The sequence below is a fragment of the Aspergillus caelatus genome, assembly GCF_009193585.1.
Source record: "Aspergillus caelatus strain CBS 763.97 unplaced genomic scaffold BDV27scaffold_15, whole genome shotgun sequence".
NCBI lineage: Eukaryota > Fungi > Ascomycota > Eurotiomycetes > Eurotiales > Aspergillaceae > Aspergillus > Aspergillus caelatus.
The window spans coordinates 233073-249289 of NW_022475278.1; the positions used below are offsets into that span (position 1 = coordinate 233073).

The 16217-nt window shown below is 47.5% G+C and overlaps 6 protein-coding genes across 6 annotated transcripts; 2 read left to right on the forward strand and 4 right to left on the reverse strand.

Annotated features, from left to right (window-relative positions):
- Nucleotides 1-243: 243 nt before the first annotated feature.
- On the reverse strand, nucleotides 244-5230 carry BDV27DRAFT_141501 (putative SNF2 family helicase/ATPase; the record flags this gene model as incomplete). The annotated part of the gene is made up of 15 exons (XM_032069824.1): nucleotides 244-1055; nucleotides 1095-1164; nucleotides 1201-1458; nucleotides 1498-1739; nucleotides 1773-1863; nucleotides 1894-2362; nucleotides 2402-2442; nucleotides 2473-2861; nucleotides 2898-3252; nucleotides 3283-3456; nucleotides 3490-3549; nucleotides 3580-3659; nucleotides 4095-4452; nucleotides 4567-4734; nucleotides 5219-5230. The coding sequence occupies 15 exons, from the start codon at nucleotides 5228-5230 to the stop codon at nucleotides 244-246; spliced, it is 3579 nt and encodes a 1192-aa protein (XP_031932223.1).
- A 707-nt stretch (nucleotides 5231-5937) lies between these two features.
- Nucleotides 5938-7797, forward strand: BDV27DRAFT_121436 (glutathione synthase). The gene is made up of 2 exons (XM_032065365.1): nucleotides 5938-6357; nucleotides 6465-7797. Exons 1-2 carry the CDS (start codon nucleotides 6059-6061, stop codon nucleotides 7711-7713), a joined length of 1548 nt encoding a protein of 515 aa, XP_031932224.1. The 5' UTR covers nucleotides 5938-6058; the 3' UTR covers nucleotides 7714-7797.
- Nucleotides 7798-8109: 312 nt separating this feature from the next.
- Nucleotides 8110-8871, reverse strand: BDV27DRAFT_153410 (uncharacterized protein; the record flags this gene model as incomplete). Its single annotated transcript, XM_032071772.1, has 1 exon — nucleotides 8110-8871. The coding sequence occupies one exon, from the start codon at nucleotides 8869-8871 to the stop codon at nucleotides 8110-8112; it is 762 nt and encodes a 253-aa protein (XP_031932225.1).
- Nucleotides 8872-10256: 1385 nt separating this feature from the next.
- Nucleotides 10257-11977, reverse strand: BDV27DRAFT_153411 (uncharacterized protein; the record flags this gene model as incomplete). Its single annotated transcript, XM_032071773.1, has 3 exons — nucleotides 10257-11668; nucleotides 11723-11870; nucleotides 11969-11977. The coding sequence occupies 3 exons, from the start codon at nucleotides 11975-11977 to the stop codon at nucleotides 10257-10259; spliced, it is 1569 nt and encodes a 522-aa protein (XP_031932226.1).
- Nucleotides 11978-13379: 1402 nt separating this feature from the next.
- BDV27DRAFT_153412 (uncharacterized protein) lies at nucleotides 13380-14685 on the reverse strand (the record flags this gene model as incomplete). The annotated part of the gene is made up of 3 exons (XM_032071774.1): nucleotides 13380-13656; nucleotides 13714-14576; nucleotides 14641-14685. The coding sequence occupies 3 exons, from the start codon at nucleotides 14683-14685 to the stop codon at nucleotides 13380-13382; spliced, it is 1185 nt and encodes a 394-aa protein (XP_031932227.1).
- A 1025-nt stretch (nucleotides 14686-15710) lies between these two features.
- Nucleotides 15711-16192, forward strand: BDV27DRAFT_153413 (DUF167 domain-containing protein; the record flags this gene model as incomplete). Its single annotated transcript, XM_032071775.1, has 2 exons — nucleotides 15711-15947; nucleotides 16034-16192. 2 exons carry the CDS (start codon nucleotides 15711-15713, stop codon nucleotides 16190-16192), a joined length of 396 nt encoding a protein of 131 aa, XP_031932228.1.
- Nucleotides 16193-16217: the final 25 nt, after the last annotated feature.

Sequence of the window (16217 nt, forward strand, 5' to 3'; positions counted from 1 at the left end):
AATGAGAAAGAGATGACCTGTCGCTGCTTTTTTTGGAGGGGTTCAAAGAAAAGAGAAACGTATGAAATTTACAAGAGAAGTGGGAAGATAAGAAAGAAAAGAATGTTAGTGAATTGAAACAAGGCTTCGCAATTGCCAATATTTGCATGCCGCTAAAAAAGCTCTGGATAAAACACGATGGAAAGAAAAGACCAAAATTCCGAAGAATGTAAGAATGGCCAAGATTCGGGTGTTCGAGGTTGCTCACTGCTGGCGGCAAGGATGCTCGGAGTTATCGTCTGATGATGTACTTGATTGCGGGGGCTCGGGATGGGCTGTATACGCGGTTATATCAGGTTGCTGGACATTTGTGTCGAAACTGGTACCATCCATTTGCGTATCTGTCTGTGTACCGCCTTGTCCCAGGCTCCTGGTAGGTGAAAGCCTGAAAGTGGTGTAGAGTGTGGTGCTTTCGTTAGGTGGTTCACTCTGAGCAGAGCGCGAAGAGTATATTCCTGAAGTTAAACTTATCGCGGCTGCGGATGTTGAGGGCATCGGTGTCCTAAAAGGCTCTTGGTAAACGCTCATGTCTGGTGCTAGAGCGGGAGGCCCAGTGTTGTGAGCGCTTGATGGAACTGTTGGCTGCATATAAGGTGGTTGAGACAGCATGGGAGCTGATTGCATGGGAGCTGATTGCATGGGAGCTGATTGCATGGGAGCTGATTGCATGGGAGCTGATTGCATGGGAGCTGATTGCATGGGAGCTGGATGCGTGTATGACGATGGGATCCAAGCCGGAATTTGGCCTGCAGTCCAAGATTGCCTTTGTCTATCCACTATTAACCTCTGGTAAGCCTCCGGGTCAGTGCGCTTAAGGCGCTCGTCGCTCAATTGCTGCTGGACGCCCTGTCTCTCTTCCTCTGTCAATTTGTCATTGTCTTCCTTCTGGAACGTTTCAGTGAGGGCAATATTGCGGATAGACTTCTCCTCGCCGTTGTCACCCATGATGATCTTGTCTAAGACTTGTGGATCCCTCCCCAGATATTCGGCGATGGTTTTTTGAGGGACCGGTTTGGCTGGGAAAAGATATTCACCAAGTGACTTTTGTGCCCAACGAACCGGATTCTTCTTATCGACAACACGGAAAGCAAGTTGGGTCTTGAAGACAGCCTTGTTATACATAACCTCCTCAAAGGTACCACCGGCAATAAAACGGTAGACAAATACTGGTTTCTGCTGGCCCAAGCGATAGGCGCGTCCAACAGCCTGCTCTTCCCATACCGGACTAAACTTAAAGTCGAAAATGATAACACGGTTCGCTCCAGGAATGTTTAAGCCAAGCCCTCCTGCGCGCGTTGAGATTAGGTACACTTGCTGTTCAGAGCCACGATTGAATCTCTTTGTCGCATCTTGTCGAGTCACAACGGGAGTTCGTCCATCTAGGCGAGAGTACTTTCGGTTTGATGACTGAAGAACATACTCAATATAGTTGAGCGTTGGGATACTGTGTGAGAAAACTAGGATCTTGTCACCCGCTCTGATAGATTCGTCGATTATCGAATTCATGATCCGCGCCCGATGAGACATTTCTAAGGCTTTTATGTCAGGGACTGTAGCAAAGATCCGTTCTTGTTCTGAAACCAGCTTTTCCGAATCTGGAAGGCCTGCCTGCGCGATAGGTTCATCACCGGGGATTATCTCCATATCATCTAGCCTCTTGTTTATTTTCTGTGCATCGCTTGCTCGGCTTAGTAGTTTGTCTCTGAAACACGATGGATGATTGCAACATAAACTCAGAATCGCAAGCCAGGACCATAGCTGCGCACTGCCGAAAGCGCCTTTCCCTTGCAATATACTCTCCACATATGAATCATATGCTTGTTTCTGTAGGTCCGTCAAGGGAACCGTTATGACGAACTCGACTTTGGTTGGCAAACTGCCAGCGAGCACGGAGATATCGGCACGGTTGATCTTTGGAGCAAGGATTTCTTTGAGGACTTGAAGCTTCACCAAAGACTTTCTCCTCTCTGTGTACGTACTGTCTACATAAAGTCCCTCCGTTATGGGCTCCACGAATTTTGCTTTGAACTCCACAAATTCGCCAAGGTAGCCCTCCGCAATCCAGTTGATCATCGCATAGTAATCGATAAGATTGTTCGCAAGAGGGGATCCAGTCAGGGCAATGCGGCTTTTAGAGCGGAACTGCATGGCGGCTTGCGAGATGCCAGTGGCTGGGTTTTTCATTTTGTGGGCCTCGTCGGCAACAATAATGTTAGGTCCTTCGAGAAGGCAATCTCTGACTTTGCCATAATCACTATCATTCAAGGGCTTTCCCCTTTTATTTGTCTCCCTATTCAGGATCCACGTCCGAAATATGTCATAGCTCATGATAAGCACCCCGCCTTCCTCATTCCAGTCACACACCTCCTGTAGCCTCTCTGGCGTTGTGGCGGAAGTTGTTATCTTCCTCAAGGGCCCGATGCCCGATTGTACAGGAGCCCACATGAGAAACTCATCATACCAATTTTCAATTAAGGACGATGGGCACAGAATCAACGATTGAGATCTATGGAAAGCTGCAGGAACCTGCTGCCGTATCTTAGGATCATCGGAAGACGCTGCCGCAGATATTGTTGCAAGGAGCGATATAACCTGCATTGTTTTCCCTAAGCCCATTGTGTGAGCGAGCAGACATCCTTGTTTGTTCTCATCTTCGATCAACTCTCGCCACATGAATTGAACACCATTCAATTGGTGGGGCTTGACACGCAAGCCAATTTGAGGGTCTAGATAAATAGCAGGATTTCCGAAGCTGACTGCTTGACGTGTAGGATCAGTGTTAGTGCTGCCTATCTTCCTTTCAAGGAGCTTTCTCTGCTTCTCTTGCAGCGCAACACGAAGCTGTGCGCTCTGCTGACTCTTTTTCGCATTTTGGCTTTCCTTGACCTCTCTCTTGCGCTTTTTGTGAGGAGTGTCTGTAAGATCAGATATCGCTTCCTTTTCATTGAGACGATGCATCTTGGAACCTTTCTTCTTGCGGTATTCATCGAGGCGCGCGCAAAGTTCGTTGAAGTACGTGACAAAGCTGCTGATTCGAGATTGAGCGTTGAGAACAAGGTTCTTCTGGATTCCTTCCGACGGAAGGTGGACACAGTTTATCCACGAGATATAAAAGGAAGTAACACGCATGACCACGCGGTTCTCAGCTTCCTCGAGTTCTGGAATCCTTTCTTGATTCTTCAGCAAGATCTTTAGACCAGTTCCTGTGAGTTGCTGCAAATCTGAACTAGAATATCTGGGAACTGCCTGAGCCAACTTATTTCGCTCTTCGATAGAAAGGGTTGCAATCAGTTTTGCTAATAGTCTCCGGCGGTCTTGTCGCTCTTCCAGTAAATCCCAAGGCACCGACACAAGCTTGTCAATGTCGTGTATATCAGGGAGACTCGGCCGCTTCCTGGGTTTGAAAAGGTTCGGGTGCTTTGTTTTGTAAACTGGAATCTCGACCGTCACCCTGGGACCAAGGTATGGTTCAGGGGAAATTGAGCAACTCCGTTCAGATTTGATAGGATCCTCGAAAGGTTGCGTTATCGCTCGCGACACTGGGTTTAGGGGGGGAGTCTCAACCCTATACTCCTCCTCATTATCGACTGCCGGGGAGTCTTCTGTGAGGTCAATGCATTCTATGGGGTACTTATTCTTGTTCAAAGGGGGTGGAGACGGGGAGCTTGACTCCCGAAAAGGAAGTTTTCTCGCTCTTGAATGACGCCTAATACCAGAAGGGCTGATAATGTCATCGTCACTTTCAGATATTGGTGGGGTTCGAGTGCTGCTATTGTTTTCAACGTGTATGGGTTGGTCCTCAATATCAGATTTGTCAATGAAGTCATCCATAGAATCATCAGACATATCGCCTGACTCTGAATGTAGTGATTCTTCATCCCCGGAGTTATGTTTCGGTCTTTGTGCGGACGTAGGTTTAAGAGGGGCTGAAATTTTCGGAGGACAGGTTTCTTGCTCCAAGATCGAAACACGCCACCTATATTGTTGAATATCCATCACAGTTTGCTCCATGCTTTGACACTGAGTTTGTAGCTCGGACTTCGTTGCGTACTCGCTTTCACGGACTGCGTCCTGCAATTTCCTAAGACGCTTGTTTAGAGATGTAATCTTCCTAACGAGCCCTTTAATTTCTTGGTTGGTAAATCTCCCCTTCTTAGCCTTTAACCAGAGCTTGCGTGCCTTGGGTTTTTCTTTTGGCAAGCAAGAATCAAGCCATTTGCTCTCATATTGGGAGACACAATCTCTGATTACAGATTCTTTCTCCGTAGGCGTGAGTTTAGAGGGTTTCCGAGACCATCCTCCTGGGTTTTCGTCTTCAATTTCTTGCCAAGTCTCTTCGTCAAACTCACCCTCGGATCCTGAGTCTCCATACAATGGAAATGCATCCTGACTTTCGTCTTGCACTGGATACCGCTGTAAAAGATAAGAGAAAGGGTCAGATAGATTTAGTGTGTCCGTCTGCACTTCTCCAGAGACTGCTTGCGACCGATTTAGTTGCGGCCAGTCTTCTATGTTTTCTGTACTAACAGAGACTTTTCCATTTTTCGCAGTGTACAATGTGAAACGTCTTTCGCCACTTTTCACAATGGACATATTATATGGTACTATTGCTGATCGACTTTGATCTTGGGCAGAGTCCAGGATTATGGGCTTTTGTTTTTGAAAATAAAGAAGACACCTGTTCACAAACAAACGCTGTGCAGTTGGAAAGTTTGATCCAACTATTGTGAAGGACTCGTCATTTTGGTCTGGATCAGGAGAGTAGAATAATTGGGATGGTGTGATCTGTCTCGGTCCCATATACCACTCCTTGGCTTGCAGCGGATCTGAAGTATGCTCATTATCAGCTCGACTTCTAGTCAGAGTAGTGGGGTCTAGCCGTCGCCGCTTCCTTCCGTGTGTATCCACGAAAACTTGCTCATGTGAGCGAACACGCTCAAGGGGGCCGAGATCTTCTACATGAGTCTGCAACGTTGTGATGTGAGAATTGTCTTGAGGAGTACTGGACGGAGCCGTAGATCCTCCCGAATTGGGCACACCTGCCATATTTACAGCGTTTGTACTCACCACCGTAGATACACTGGATAGTAAGTTAGTACGTTGTGGAGTTGCATCTAAGGATAAAGGACCACAGTAAAGCGGTGGTGTGGCTTTCTGGGAAGCTTTCGGTGTAATAAACGCTGAATGACATGGAGTGTGACTCTCTCTAGGAGAATCAAGCCGACTTTGAGAGATTTGATATTTCAGGGAGTGTTCTTGAAGATACCGTATCGCCGTGAGCATGGAGCTCCGGTGCCCAAGGGCCCTCAATCCTAGATCATCTCGCAGCGCACTCTTATCGACATCGTTTAAGAGCACTTCTCCAGTGATCAGATTGTCGCGGAGAGCAGCCTCGAAGGAAGTAGGGTCAGGCCGAGGGGCCCCTGACACGGACTGTGACCATGGGGTGTGTGGATTATGGCAAAGGAACTGGACCACTTCGTCGACAGACCAGTCGACCGGATCTGTTCCCTCAGCAGGCATTTGTTCTGTTAAACTCGAGTTATTAGCGATCAATGTGATAAAATATTCCCGATAATGCAAGTAACCCACCAGGTCTCGGGCTTTCGGCCCGCCGGAATGTATGATGTCCTCGAATTACATCTAGAGGTTTGTGTCGTCTGTGTATTAGTAAATACAGCTCAAAATAGTAATTTTATGCAATATGACACGTGCAACGCGTCCAGTACACGTTGCGCTGCAGGAGATGAAAAGTAAGTGATCTACAAGTAAAGTTAACGTTTCTGCCGGCCCAAAGGGCGGTGCATCAGGCGGTGTCTCGGAGCTTCCGACGATAAAGTTGGATTGATAAGCAAAGTTGAGGCCCGTTGCCCCTCACTTTTGGTGGTTGAAGACATTGGTTTTCTTCTCTTCGCGCAACTTCTCTGAGGCGTTTCCTGCTTTTAGACGGTTCTACTACTGGTGTGCCTCTCTCAACCATTCTTTTATATGAAATTATAGATCGTCAGCTGCATCAATCATGGGCGAAATTTATACCAATTATCCTCCTCCGTTGAACCCCGCACAGAAGGAATACTTGGTGACCACCATCAAGGATTGGGCCACGCAGAACGGATTGCTGGTTCGCCCTGCGCCTTCATTCGTTTCAAAAGAAATTGATCCTTCTGGGGTACTTGCGACGAATGCTCCTATTACTCTCTTCCCTAGCCCCTTCCCAAAATCATGCTTCAATGAGGCGACAGCTTTGCAAACTGTATATAATCGGCTCTACGCTGCCATAACATGTAACGAAGAATGGATTGGCAAGATCATGGAAGAGTAAGATATATCCTAACGCATCTTTGGTTGAGTGGTGGGAGCAGCTCAATCGGGCATGCTATCTATGAACTAGACAGTGAGCCGAACTAAACCATGTTTGCTTGTAGTCTCATTGATGTGGATGATTTCATTTCGCACTTGTGGAAAGTCCATCTCGCTGTCAAAAAAGAAGGATATGTCCAGACACTATCACTTGGACTCTATCGATCGGATTATATGGTCCATGCGCCGTCCAGCTCTACAACACCTTCCTTGAAGCAGGTTGAATTCAACACGATCTCATCATCGTTCGGAGGCTTGTCCTCTCTTGTGACATCTCTGCATACGGAACTTCTCGATTCTCCTCCTGGCCACCCAATTGCGTATCCGTCCCACCCGTTGTTCGAGTCGAATGCGCCGCCCGAGAACACAGCAGTGGAGACTCTTTCCGCGGGGTTAGCTGCAGCACACAATGCCTACGGCACATCAAAGTCCACACCCGCCCTTCCCACATGTATTATATTTTTGGTCCAGGAGAACGAGAGGAACACATTTGATCAATTGGCACTCTTCAGGCAGCTGACAAAGGTTCACAATATCCCCGTTTTCCGTCTGCTCAGCTCCGAGATTCTAGATCACACGTCGATCCCAGCCTCCAACCCATCGCGGCCCCTTGTATACTCGCCTCCCCACTCCCCCGAAACGCAATTTGAAGTCACGACAACTTATCTGCGGTGCTTCTATGCGCCAAGCGACTTCAAATCGGAGCGTGATTGGGAAGCACGGACCCACGTCGAGCGTTCTGCAGCGATCAAATGCCCTACAGTTCTAAACCAGCTGGCCGGTTGTAAGATTGTACAACAGGTATTGGCCGAAACCACGGGCCCTGACCACCTTGCAAGCTTCTTACCTGACACCGACCCAGCCGTTATTGCAAGGCTCCGGGAAACCTTTGCGCCTCAATATGATCTGTCCTCTGGTGGACGTGGCAGGGACCTTGCATTAAATGTTGAAACGGCCATGGACCACGTTCTTAAGCCCCAGCGCGAGGGTGGTGGCAACAATATTTACAAGGAAGCCATTCCGGACTTCTTGCACTCCATCCCCGAAAGCGAATGGAAGCGCTGGATTCTCATGGAATTGATCAGACCACCTACCGAGGCAAAGAACATTGCCTTGAGAACCGATGGAGAGGTTCTGAGTGGAGAAGTCATCGGAGAGCTGGGTGTCTATGGAACTATTCTGTGGGATCAGGCTGATGGAAAGATCACCCACAATGAGCAAGGCGGATGGTTGATGAGAACCAAGTCCAAGGATGTCAACGAAGGAGGAGTTGCAACAGGATTTTCTAGCTTAGACAGCATTCTTCTCTATTAAAAGCCGATACAGTAGAAACAATGTGGAATACAGAGCAATCTAAGTGAATCTACAATCTCTTACATTGAAGGAGTACGACGAATCATTAGAAAACATTACCAATCATGACTCATTAACAACCATTCACACAGTCAGATAACCTTTCTTTATCCTGCAGCAACTCCTTGTTCTCGGCGCATACATGCGCGTAAAAACGCAGGCCATTCTGCACATTTTCTGCACCCAAGGCAGAGGTATTTAAAGACCCTCAACCCCCCTCCTCTTTTCAAAGGACACCTCCAGAGTCCGAAATAACCACATGAGGTTGAATCACTCCGTTCACCACACAACCAAACATCCAACGTCCCAACAAACTCGGACATACACTTCATCTTTCCATCTTTATCGTCCTCCACCTCATCGAGAGATATTATACCTGAAAGTATCAGGCCACTCATTATCAGGCAACTGCCTCCAAGAAGCAAAGCCTAACTGTTTCGCCCGCTCCGACAACCTAAAGAACACGCTCTGAGCAGCCCTAATCCGCTCACTGGGGATCTCAGCTCTCCCCTGATTAAGAAAATAACCCAACGGATAGGTGGCGGGCGTGTGCGCAGCCAAGGCACGATCAGCGAGATGCACAGGCCCGCCGCCATCGGTATAAACAACATCCATGGTGGTGTTGTAGCGGATCTGATCGACCGACCAGCGCTCGACGCGCTCGACATCGATTTTGTTAAGACGGCCTGGGGCGCCACGACGGTATGTCCAGCAGGATAGGCGGAGAGGACGACGGGCGTCGCGCTCTCGACGCATGTTGAGGGCGTTTTCGTTGGGGCGGAGATGAAGGGGCGCGGTCATGCGGACGCGGATGTCGCGGTAGGTGAGGCGTGGGTCGGTGCGCATCCAGTACTCGAGCAGCCAGCCTGGGGGATTGCTGGTGATGTATCGGGGTAGGAAGGGGAAGTCCCAGATCTCTTTGCCCTCGTGGTCTCGTACTACCTGGCCGTTTTCTCTTAGGGGAGAGAGGCCTGGGAGGTCTTGCCCGATGGGTGAGTCCATGCGGAAGAGGATGGGGGGCAGGTTGACCTCGGAGTAGGGGGAGTGGTGTGGGTGTGGGCAGGTGTGGTAGCGGTCTGTTGGGGGTGAGGTGTCTGTGGACTTTGTTAGGAGGGTCATCGTTGTGCCGGTGATAGGATGGTTTCTTACGTTGGCACTGCATCTTTGAGGCACGATGTTGATACTCTTGACAAGTCGGGGAGAGTGGGTTGGCCAGTCAGGAGGAGTAGTTGAAGGGGTGGAAGGACTGCTTTTATAGTCGCCTTGAGGGGAATATAGAGCTACATGTCTACGTGAATAACGGTGCTTTGACTAGATACCCTAGGCAATAATATTGGATGTTGATTATTCAATCCATGATGTCTCGGTGAAGGTCTTGTCTTAAGCAATGGTATTGGATCAATGCAATAAGATTAACTGTTTATTAAATGACAGGCGTAGCGGTGAAACATACGCTAAGCTTGAACAATCGTAGCTCGAAAGGGACAAAGAGAAGGTAGCAATATGTGATGCCTAACAGGAACAAGTATCTCTTCTAATTGGGTCAATGTCTATCTGGTTGTCCCGCTGTGTCTTGTTATACAATGACTTCGCCTCCTTCCACCGCACTTCACTGACATATAATTTACCATTTAGAGGCCTAGCGCGAGAGTTAATTTCCTTTGTCTATTCTTTGCAAACAGCTAGCAAGAAATGAGCCAAAAAGAAAACTCCAAGAGGCAAAGAAGAAGAAGAAGAAGAAGAAGAAGAAGAAGAAGAAGAGAACTCCAGACAAAGATACTACTCTGTGCATCCCTATCTCTGAAAGGAGTCATCTTCGAGCCTTTTCCTTCACTTTGACTCTCCATCAACACTTGCTGTAAGGTCTTAGGTATAATCAATATTGAAATGCAACATGACTCTGGTGGTATGTACAGGCCAGCCCTGAAAATCTGCATGGGACATAGCACCTGCAACATTGGCTTACACTACTTGCTAGGAGTTTAGAAGCCATTTACCCCAACGAGCAGGAACAAGTCATTTTCAGTACTTATATTGCTCTGCTATACAGAGTTTGTACATTGATAACACCAAGCAAGGCATTTGCCATGTGCGCTATGTGACGGAAATCCAGCTTGGCATGCAACTTTAAATGAACATCATCTTGTCCGGCGAAGATCCCCGTTGCAGTACCAAAAGACCAAGGAAACAAAGAAAATAAAGACAAATTGTTGGTACACCAGAGAAGGGAATATCGGAGCACATATTTGACATAAAATGTCAGACATTATTGAAAGATGGCCAGTGGGTATTAAGAAGCTCAACAACAAAACTTGTGATGCGACAAGGTAAAAAGACTAAACAAGCAGGGGACAAGAACAATCACGGCTAAACAACACGATTCGAAGGACATAAGTGCGTTAATACAAAAGGTTGAATTGCACAGCAGCACAGATAATGACAAGCACCGCGTTGGGGAACCAAATATCATTTCTATCCGATTCCTCCTGTCATGATCCGCGAAACTATTTTTGAATATAGTCGTCATAATCGTCAATGTTAATGTCATTGATGCTGCTGATGTCCATCATCTCCATGTCCTCGGCGGCTATGGCTGGGATATCGAAGAGGTATCTGTCCCCGGAGAGGCATTGCTCGAACAGATTGTCAAAGACTCGGTGGCGAACACCAAATGGCAGTTCGGAGGCGGAGTACGGAGTCAACACATCAGGATACAGCCCGTGGGAAGGAGGGAGTAATCCTTCACGCTGCACACCTGCGCCAGTTGGGCCAGACACAAGTGTGAGGCTGGTATAGATGGGGGTGGGATACTTCCCCATGTGGCAAACGTTGCCGCAAAACCCTCCTCTAGCTAGTTTCAATGGGGAAGGACGCCTACGCTGAATTTTTCCTGGCACGATGGGTCTCAAGGCCTTCTCAGTATTATGTCGTGGTATGCAGTTTTTGACGCTCACTGTCAAGTCGATGTCTTCCATGCTAACGGTCTCTGGTAGTTCGTTATCCGAAATCAATCTTGTGATGACAGACAGAGGTCCCTCTAGGCTGTCATTACTTTCATCGAATGGAATATATGATGGGACGTAGTTAAAAAGCTCTGCGACAGTTTCAACTGTGAGATCATCTACTGTGAAATCGATCGAGACAGACTCCACTGGAGGTACCACTAGGGCCAGCCCTTCTGGAACGAGCTCTTTCGATGTGTCTACCTTCCCAGCGCTCACAGATTCCTCAGTGGGGTTTGAGATGTCGGCTGGCTGCTCTTCCTGGTGCCCTTCCTGGACGATGTCTTCGTGGTGGGCGTCTGCCTCTTCCTGCACGGGCGTCTTTGAGGGCTTTCTGCCACGAGCTACTCTCCTCCCCTTGTTGTATTGGTTGGGCAGCGGGATCCTTCCACCATCTTCCCCGAGGGCTGGGTTTATCAAGCCGGGCGTTATACCGCGAGTCGTATTCATACCAGGAAGAAGTCCGATATCCTGCATCTTTCGAAGTATGTCTTGCTTGAGTTGCTGGCTACGCTTGTTACCGGAGTCCCATGCAATCAGCGAGAATTGCTGACGGAAGCGGACGCTGCGCTGCTGCAACGCATTGTCTTGAATTCTGAAGAGTGGGTGCATACGATCAGTGATATCTCTGAGACGAATACGCCTATCGAGCCGCATCCAAGCTTCCACTCGGAATTCCTCGACTGTCGAGGCTATGTTGTCAGGCAGTATGGGGAGGTCACGCAAATATTCGCCATGGATGGGGTAGTTCATGCGAGGGGGGTCCGATTTACGATTTCTTTTGTCTCCAGGCTCGAATTGGTAAAGTATTTCGGGAAGATTTGTCCACGACCAGTCATCCTGGTCCGGTCGAAAAATGGTAAAGTTGCGAGGGTCAACAGCCTGAGGACTGTCCTGCCGAGGTACTGACTTTCCTATGTCATTGTTAGCACTGTCTCTCTGCTATGTTGGAGAAAGCACCGATTTACCTTTGTCCTTCTTTCCTTTGCCTTTTTTTGCACTGGCCTTGGTGCTCTTTGAGGACTCGGCGGTCGTAGACGTCTCGGGATACACAGAAGCATGTGGCTGTTGAGACAACTCAAGGTCTTCCTCTGGATCGACCGTCTTCGAAATCGGCTGTGATTGATGTTAGCATGCATATCGATACTAACGCATCCTATATACTGTCGGGCACAAGAAGAACCGACTGGATAAGGATACTAGCATCGACATACGTGAGACATGTTGTCTTCCTCGCTGTTGAGGTAGACTTTTGAAGAGGTGCTTTTTCTACCACCGATATTGAATAGTTTGTGAACGAAACCAGAGAATAGAGCTCGATTGACGATGAATTGACACTGAAGCAGGCTAGCAGCTTGGAGGATCGTAATATGGACGAAGAGGTATGAAGTGATTGAAGCAATCCAGAGTCTCTGTCAAGAGATTCGAGGGACCAAGTGGGCGAGCCATTGTGTCTAGCACCCTGGTATTCTTCTTGTCTACTCTGAATAGAAACTGGGTGGTTGGGAGTATAGTTCTCCCAATTGGGAAATTGAGAGGGTTTCAAGACGCTGTCGACAATATTCACTATTCACTGAAGTTGTGTCGCGAGGTCCTCTTCCTAGCCCCCCTCCCGGGCAATTTGTTGATCCTCGCTTTCTGACGAGCAATCCATTGCCTCCGCCTGCAATATAAGAAGTGAGATATGTAATTTTTCGCGCTTCGAATGAATCTCATATCACTATACTACTCTTCATGTGTTGGTGGTGCGGCTCTTCGACCGATATAGTTGCGATGTCAGCACCACGACAAGCATGCAGTTCCCCGGACCAGTGGACCCACCAGGTGTCATGGACCCACCCTGGACAAGCCATAATTCATGAGTCAATTGAATAAGTATAGCCCTGGAAGGCTGGGGCCTGTTCTGATTGGTGTGACCCAGGCAGAATAGCATTGTCATGGTCGGGCTCTCGGACGAGAGTACATACCGGGGAGTGTGAATATGATTGTTCCCCGGGGGCCTCTCACAGCTCTGACGTATATTGTAATAGGCGTTCGTCCAATCACAATTCCCCAGCGCCTATTGTAGTCTCGATGCAGTATCGAGCTCAATGAATAGAAGCGGAACTACACCACCTAGTCCTATGTCTCGCCAGAACCAAGTGTCCCAGACTCTCTTTCATATTTGGACCATGAAATAGAAGGTCCAAGTCATCCTGTAATGAGGTGAGACGAGGAGGGGGGAGGGGGAAGGGGGGAAACTAGAAACGATAGAATTATAACCAGTAGTGCCCCACGTGGTTCACTAGATAGAGCATGTTCGAGTGATTCTGTAGACATCCGGCGTAGTAACATTTCAAATTTAAAATGAAGGTGAGGAAGGGGTACAGGACTTTTAGATTTCCCTTTCTGCAAAAGAGTTGCACAGTACATAATGCCTAGGTATTCTCAAATCATCGCAATATCCGTCTTTTCCACAAAAGTGATGCCTGAAAGCGGCTAATATTGAATAAAGCCAATATGCGATTCAAGAACAAATTGAAATGACACCACAGAGAGCTCCACATACATATTCACAAATTGTATCCCATAATAGTGACAGTAAGCGTACTTTGATCCTGAGGAGCGACATGTACATTCCGCCAATCAACGCTCGGACTTTAGCGACCACCATTTGATATCTCCCAGACTGTTCTCACAACGAAGATCCAGATAATCCCAGAAAGTAAGCCGACTTCCGTGTAGGTATTCATCCAGACTCATTGTCCTTTCGGTAGCATCAGCCTCTGTGGGAAAGGTTCGAGCGGGAGGCCCTCTGTGAGAAGCCAATTCACGTAGAGTAGTGGGATAGGAGTTGAAATCAGAGAGGTTCTGCTGAATGGATATTCTGTCTCTTCTCTTGTGAGTGGCATTATAGTCCGTACTGCACCGCTGGGTTAGCCGTTTAGCCTCTGATAATAGTCGTGCACAAACAACTTACCTCGCAACATCATGGAAACTTTGCCTTTTAAGACGAGAATTCGTAATGCTGAAGCAATCGCTATTTGGAACAGCTTTTCTTTGCAAGTGCTTTGTGTCCCTGTGCAAATGGTAGAGGATTTCCGCTGATTTGGCCTGGTGAGTTCGGTGGGACTTATCGAGTATTACCTTTGGAGTCTGGCCATGGTGGGAGCTCTGCTTAATCAGGCGAGACCTCTCACTATCTGAATAACTTTGGTGGGAAACAGAACCGGAGATATCATCGTAGGCTGCTCTTGGGGGCAGTGGAATTCGCCCACCAGCTTCGCCTTTAGAGGGGTCGATTAGACCCGGCGTTAAGCCTCTCGTAGTGTTCGACGCCGGATCTATTCCAATTGATATAGCCAGGCGAGATATATTATTAATGGTCTTTTGAGCTCCCCAGCATGCGACGTGAAATTTCTCTCGGAAAGCCTTCCGACGAAGTTCAATGTCAACTGATGTTAATCTAGACCTGTACCTGGGGTTTACCCGGTCGATAATGTCTTGCCCAGTTATCCGACGATCGAGACGCATCCAGGCTTCAAGTCTCCACCCTTCAACTTTGGAGGATATCTGGTCCGGGAGGACTGAAAAAGCATTGACGTGCTTCCCGAAGACCTTGTGTGCGGCAGTACGAACAACGTGTCTGGATTTTCCATGCTCGGGTTTCAGAATATACAAGATATCCGGTAGGTTCTCTAGGCTCCAATCATCCTGATCAATGTGTGGAGCTGTCATATCGTCATTCTCATGTTCGTGACTCAGCCGAGCTATCTGGTTTGTCGGGCTAGGAGAATCCAAGATGATAGTATGCGTGGCGGCATGATGTTTCTGTGCAGTGTACTATGAGTTACGCGGTAAGCATCGTGCTAATCAGCTTCAATGGTAAAGCAAAATGTCAACATACAGTGGGATCCGAGTTATCCCGATCTGGAGTCTTCATCTGGTGCATGCTAATAGTGCTTGGGCTGGATTCACTCTCCCCGTGAGCTCTTCTCACTCTTAACCTTCCCAGAACCACTCCACACGGACCGTAGTGCGCAGTTGTTGTTCTGGGTGCATTTTCTCTTTGGCTGTCTAGCATTTGTGTAGTGAATGTTTTCTGGTTTCTGGGAGGTGTCATGGTTCAGGTTTCGGGGACAGATCCGACAGGGCCTGTTGGACATAAGTGAGTACTTCTTGTCAATGTTAATCTACGAGAGTCACCTTACTTGTGTTAAGTCGATTAGCAACGTAGAGAGGTGCATACAAGTACAGATCATAGAGGCTCAACAAATTTGACAAGAAGATATGTATAGTAAACAATGGATTGTAAAGCTAGTGATTAGATGGAGAAGCTTGAAAATGAGGGTAGTTAGAATATAAATTCTCGGCCATGATTCCACGTGGAGTGGCAAATGGGGGAGAGTGAGGAGAAAAGGTGCTCTTTGCTGTTGTGCTTTTCATTCAGTTGCGGCCTTTGAGCACAAACATTTTCCCCTCCCGCATCGTTTTTCTCGTCCAATCTTTTCGTCTACTAGCCTTTAACCGTGTCTCTATATTTTAACCATTTCAATCAACATTTCTCCAAAGGTCGTGTCATGTTGGCTATATAGTAAGGGTTTCAACAGACTTCTTCAGTTGAAAACGTAATTGAGTTTCTAGTTACTGTACACTCGCTTATAATGGTCAGTTTTTCATCTGTGTTGAAAATAAGAAGAAAACTAAAAAGAGAATAAAGTAAACGGACGGAAAGGGCAAAAAGTAAAAGTGAAATTCTGGGAGAAACAAAGAAGTAGTACTGGTGTTAACGAGGAGAAAAGCAGTAGTATAAATAAAGTAAACAAACCGTTGACGTTCCCCACATCCGCAATTTAACAACCACTGGCACAAAAACTACATTAATTGATTGACTACGTACTACTCTTGACACCTCTTCAACTGAAATTCTCTCGTTTTATTTAAAATTAATTTTCAACATCCAAATAAACCTTACCAATGTCGAACCCATCGTCTCAACTATTCCGTCTCATCCAGAATACGGCCACGAAACACCGTAACCCCAAGCAAATCTCGAACAAGTACAGTTTACAAATCTCCTGCAACGTCAAACCCAACGCGTCTGCAAATCGCGAAGGCATCATAGCAGTTGGCTCTGAGAAAGTGGACGTTTGTGTGGCTGCCGTCCCACGAGACGGCGAAGCCAACGCGGCCGTATCACGAGTGTTTGCTCAGGTACTGATCTTCGCTCTGTTCATTCCTAACTACTAGACATTATTCTCAGATGAGATCAACATGATTATCTGACTGGCGAAAACCAGATCCTCAAAGTCCCCAAATCTACGGTGGACGTCATTCGCGGTTTGAAGTCGCGCGACAAGACACTTTGTGTTTCTGATTTAGAGATTGGGACCGAAGGCGAAGAGAAATTTATACAGCAAGTACGTCAAAAGCTGGAGGAAGCGGTGATCAAGAAATAACAGCACCATCCGTTGAAATTGAGCT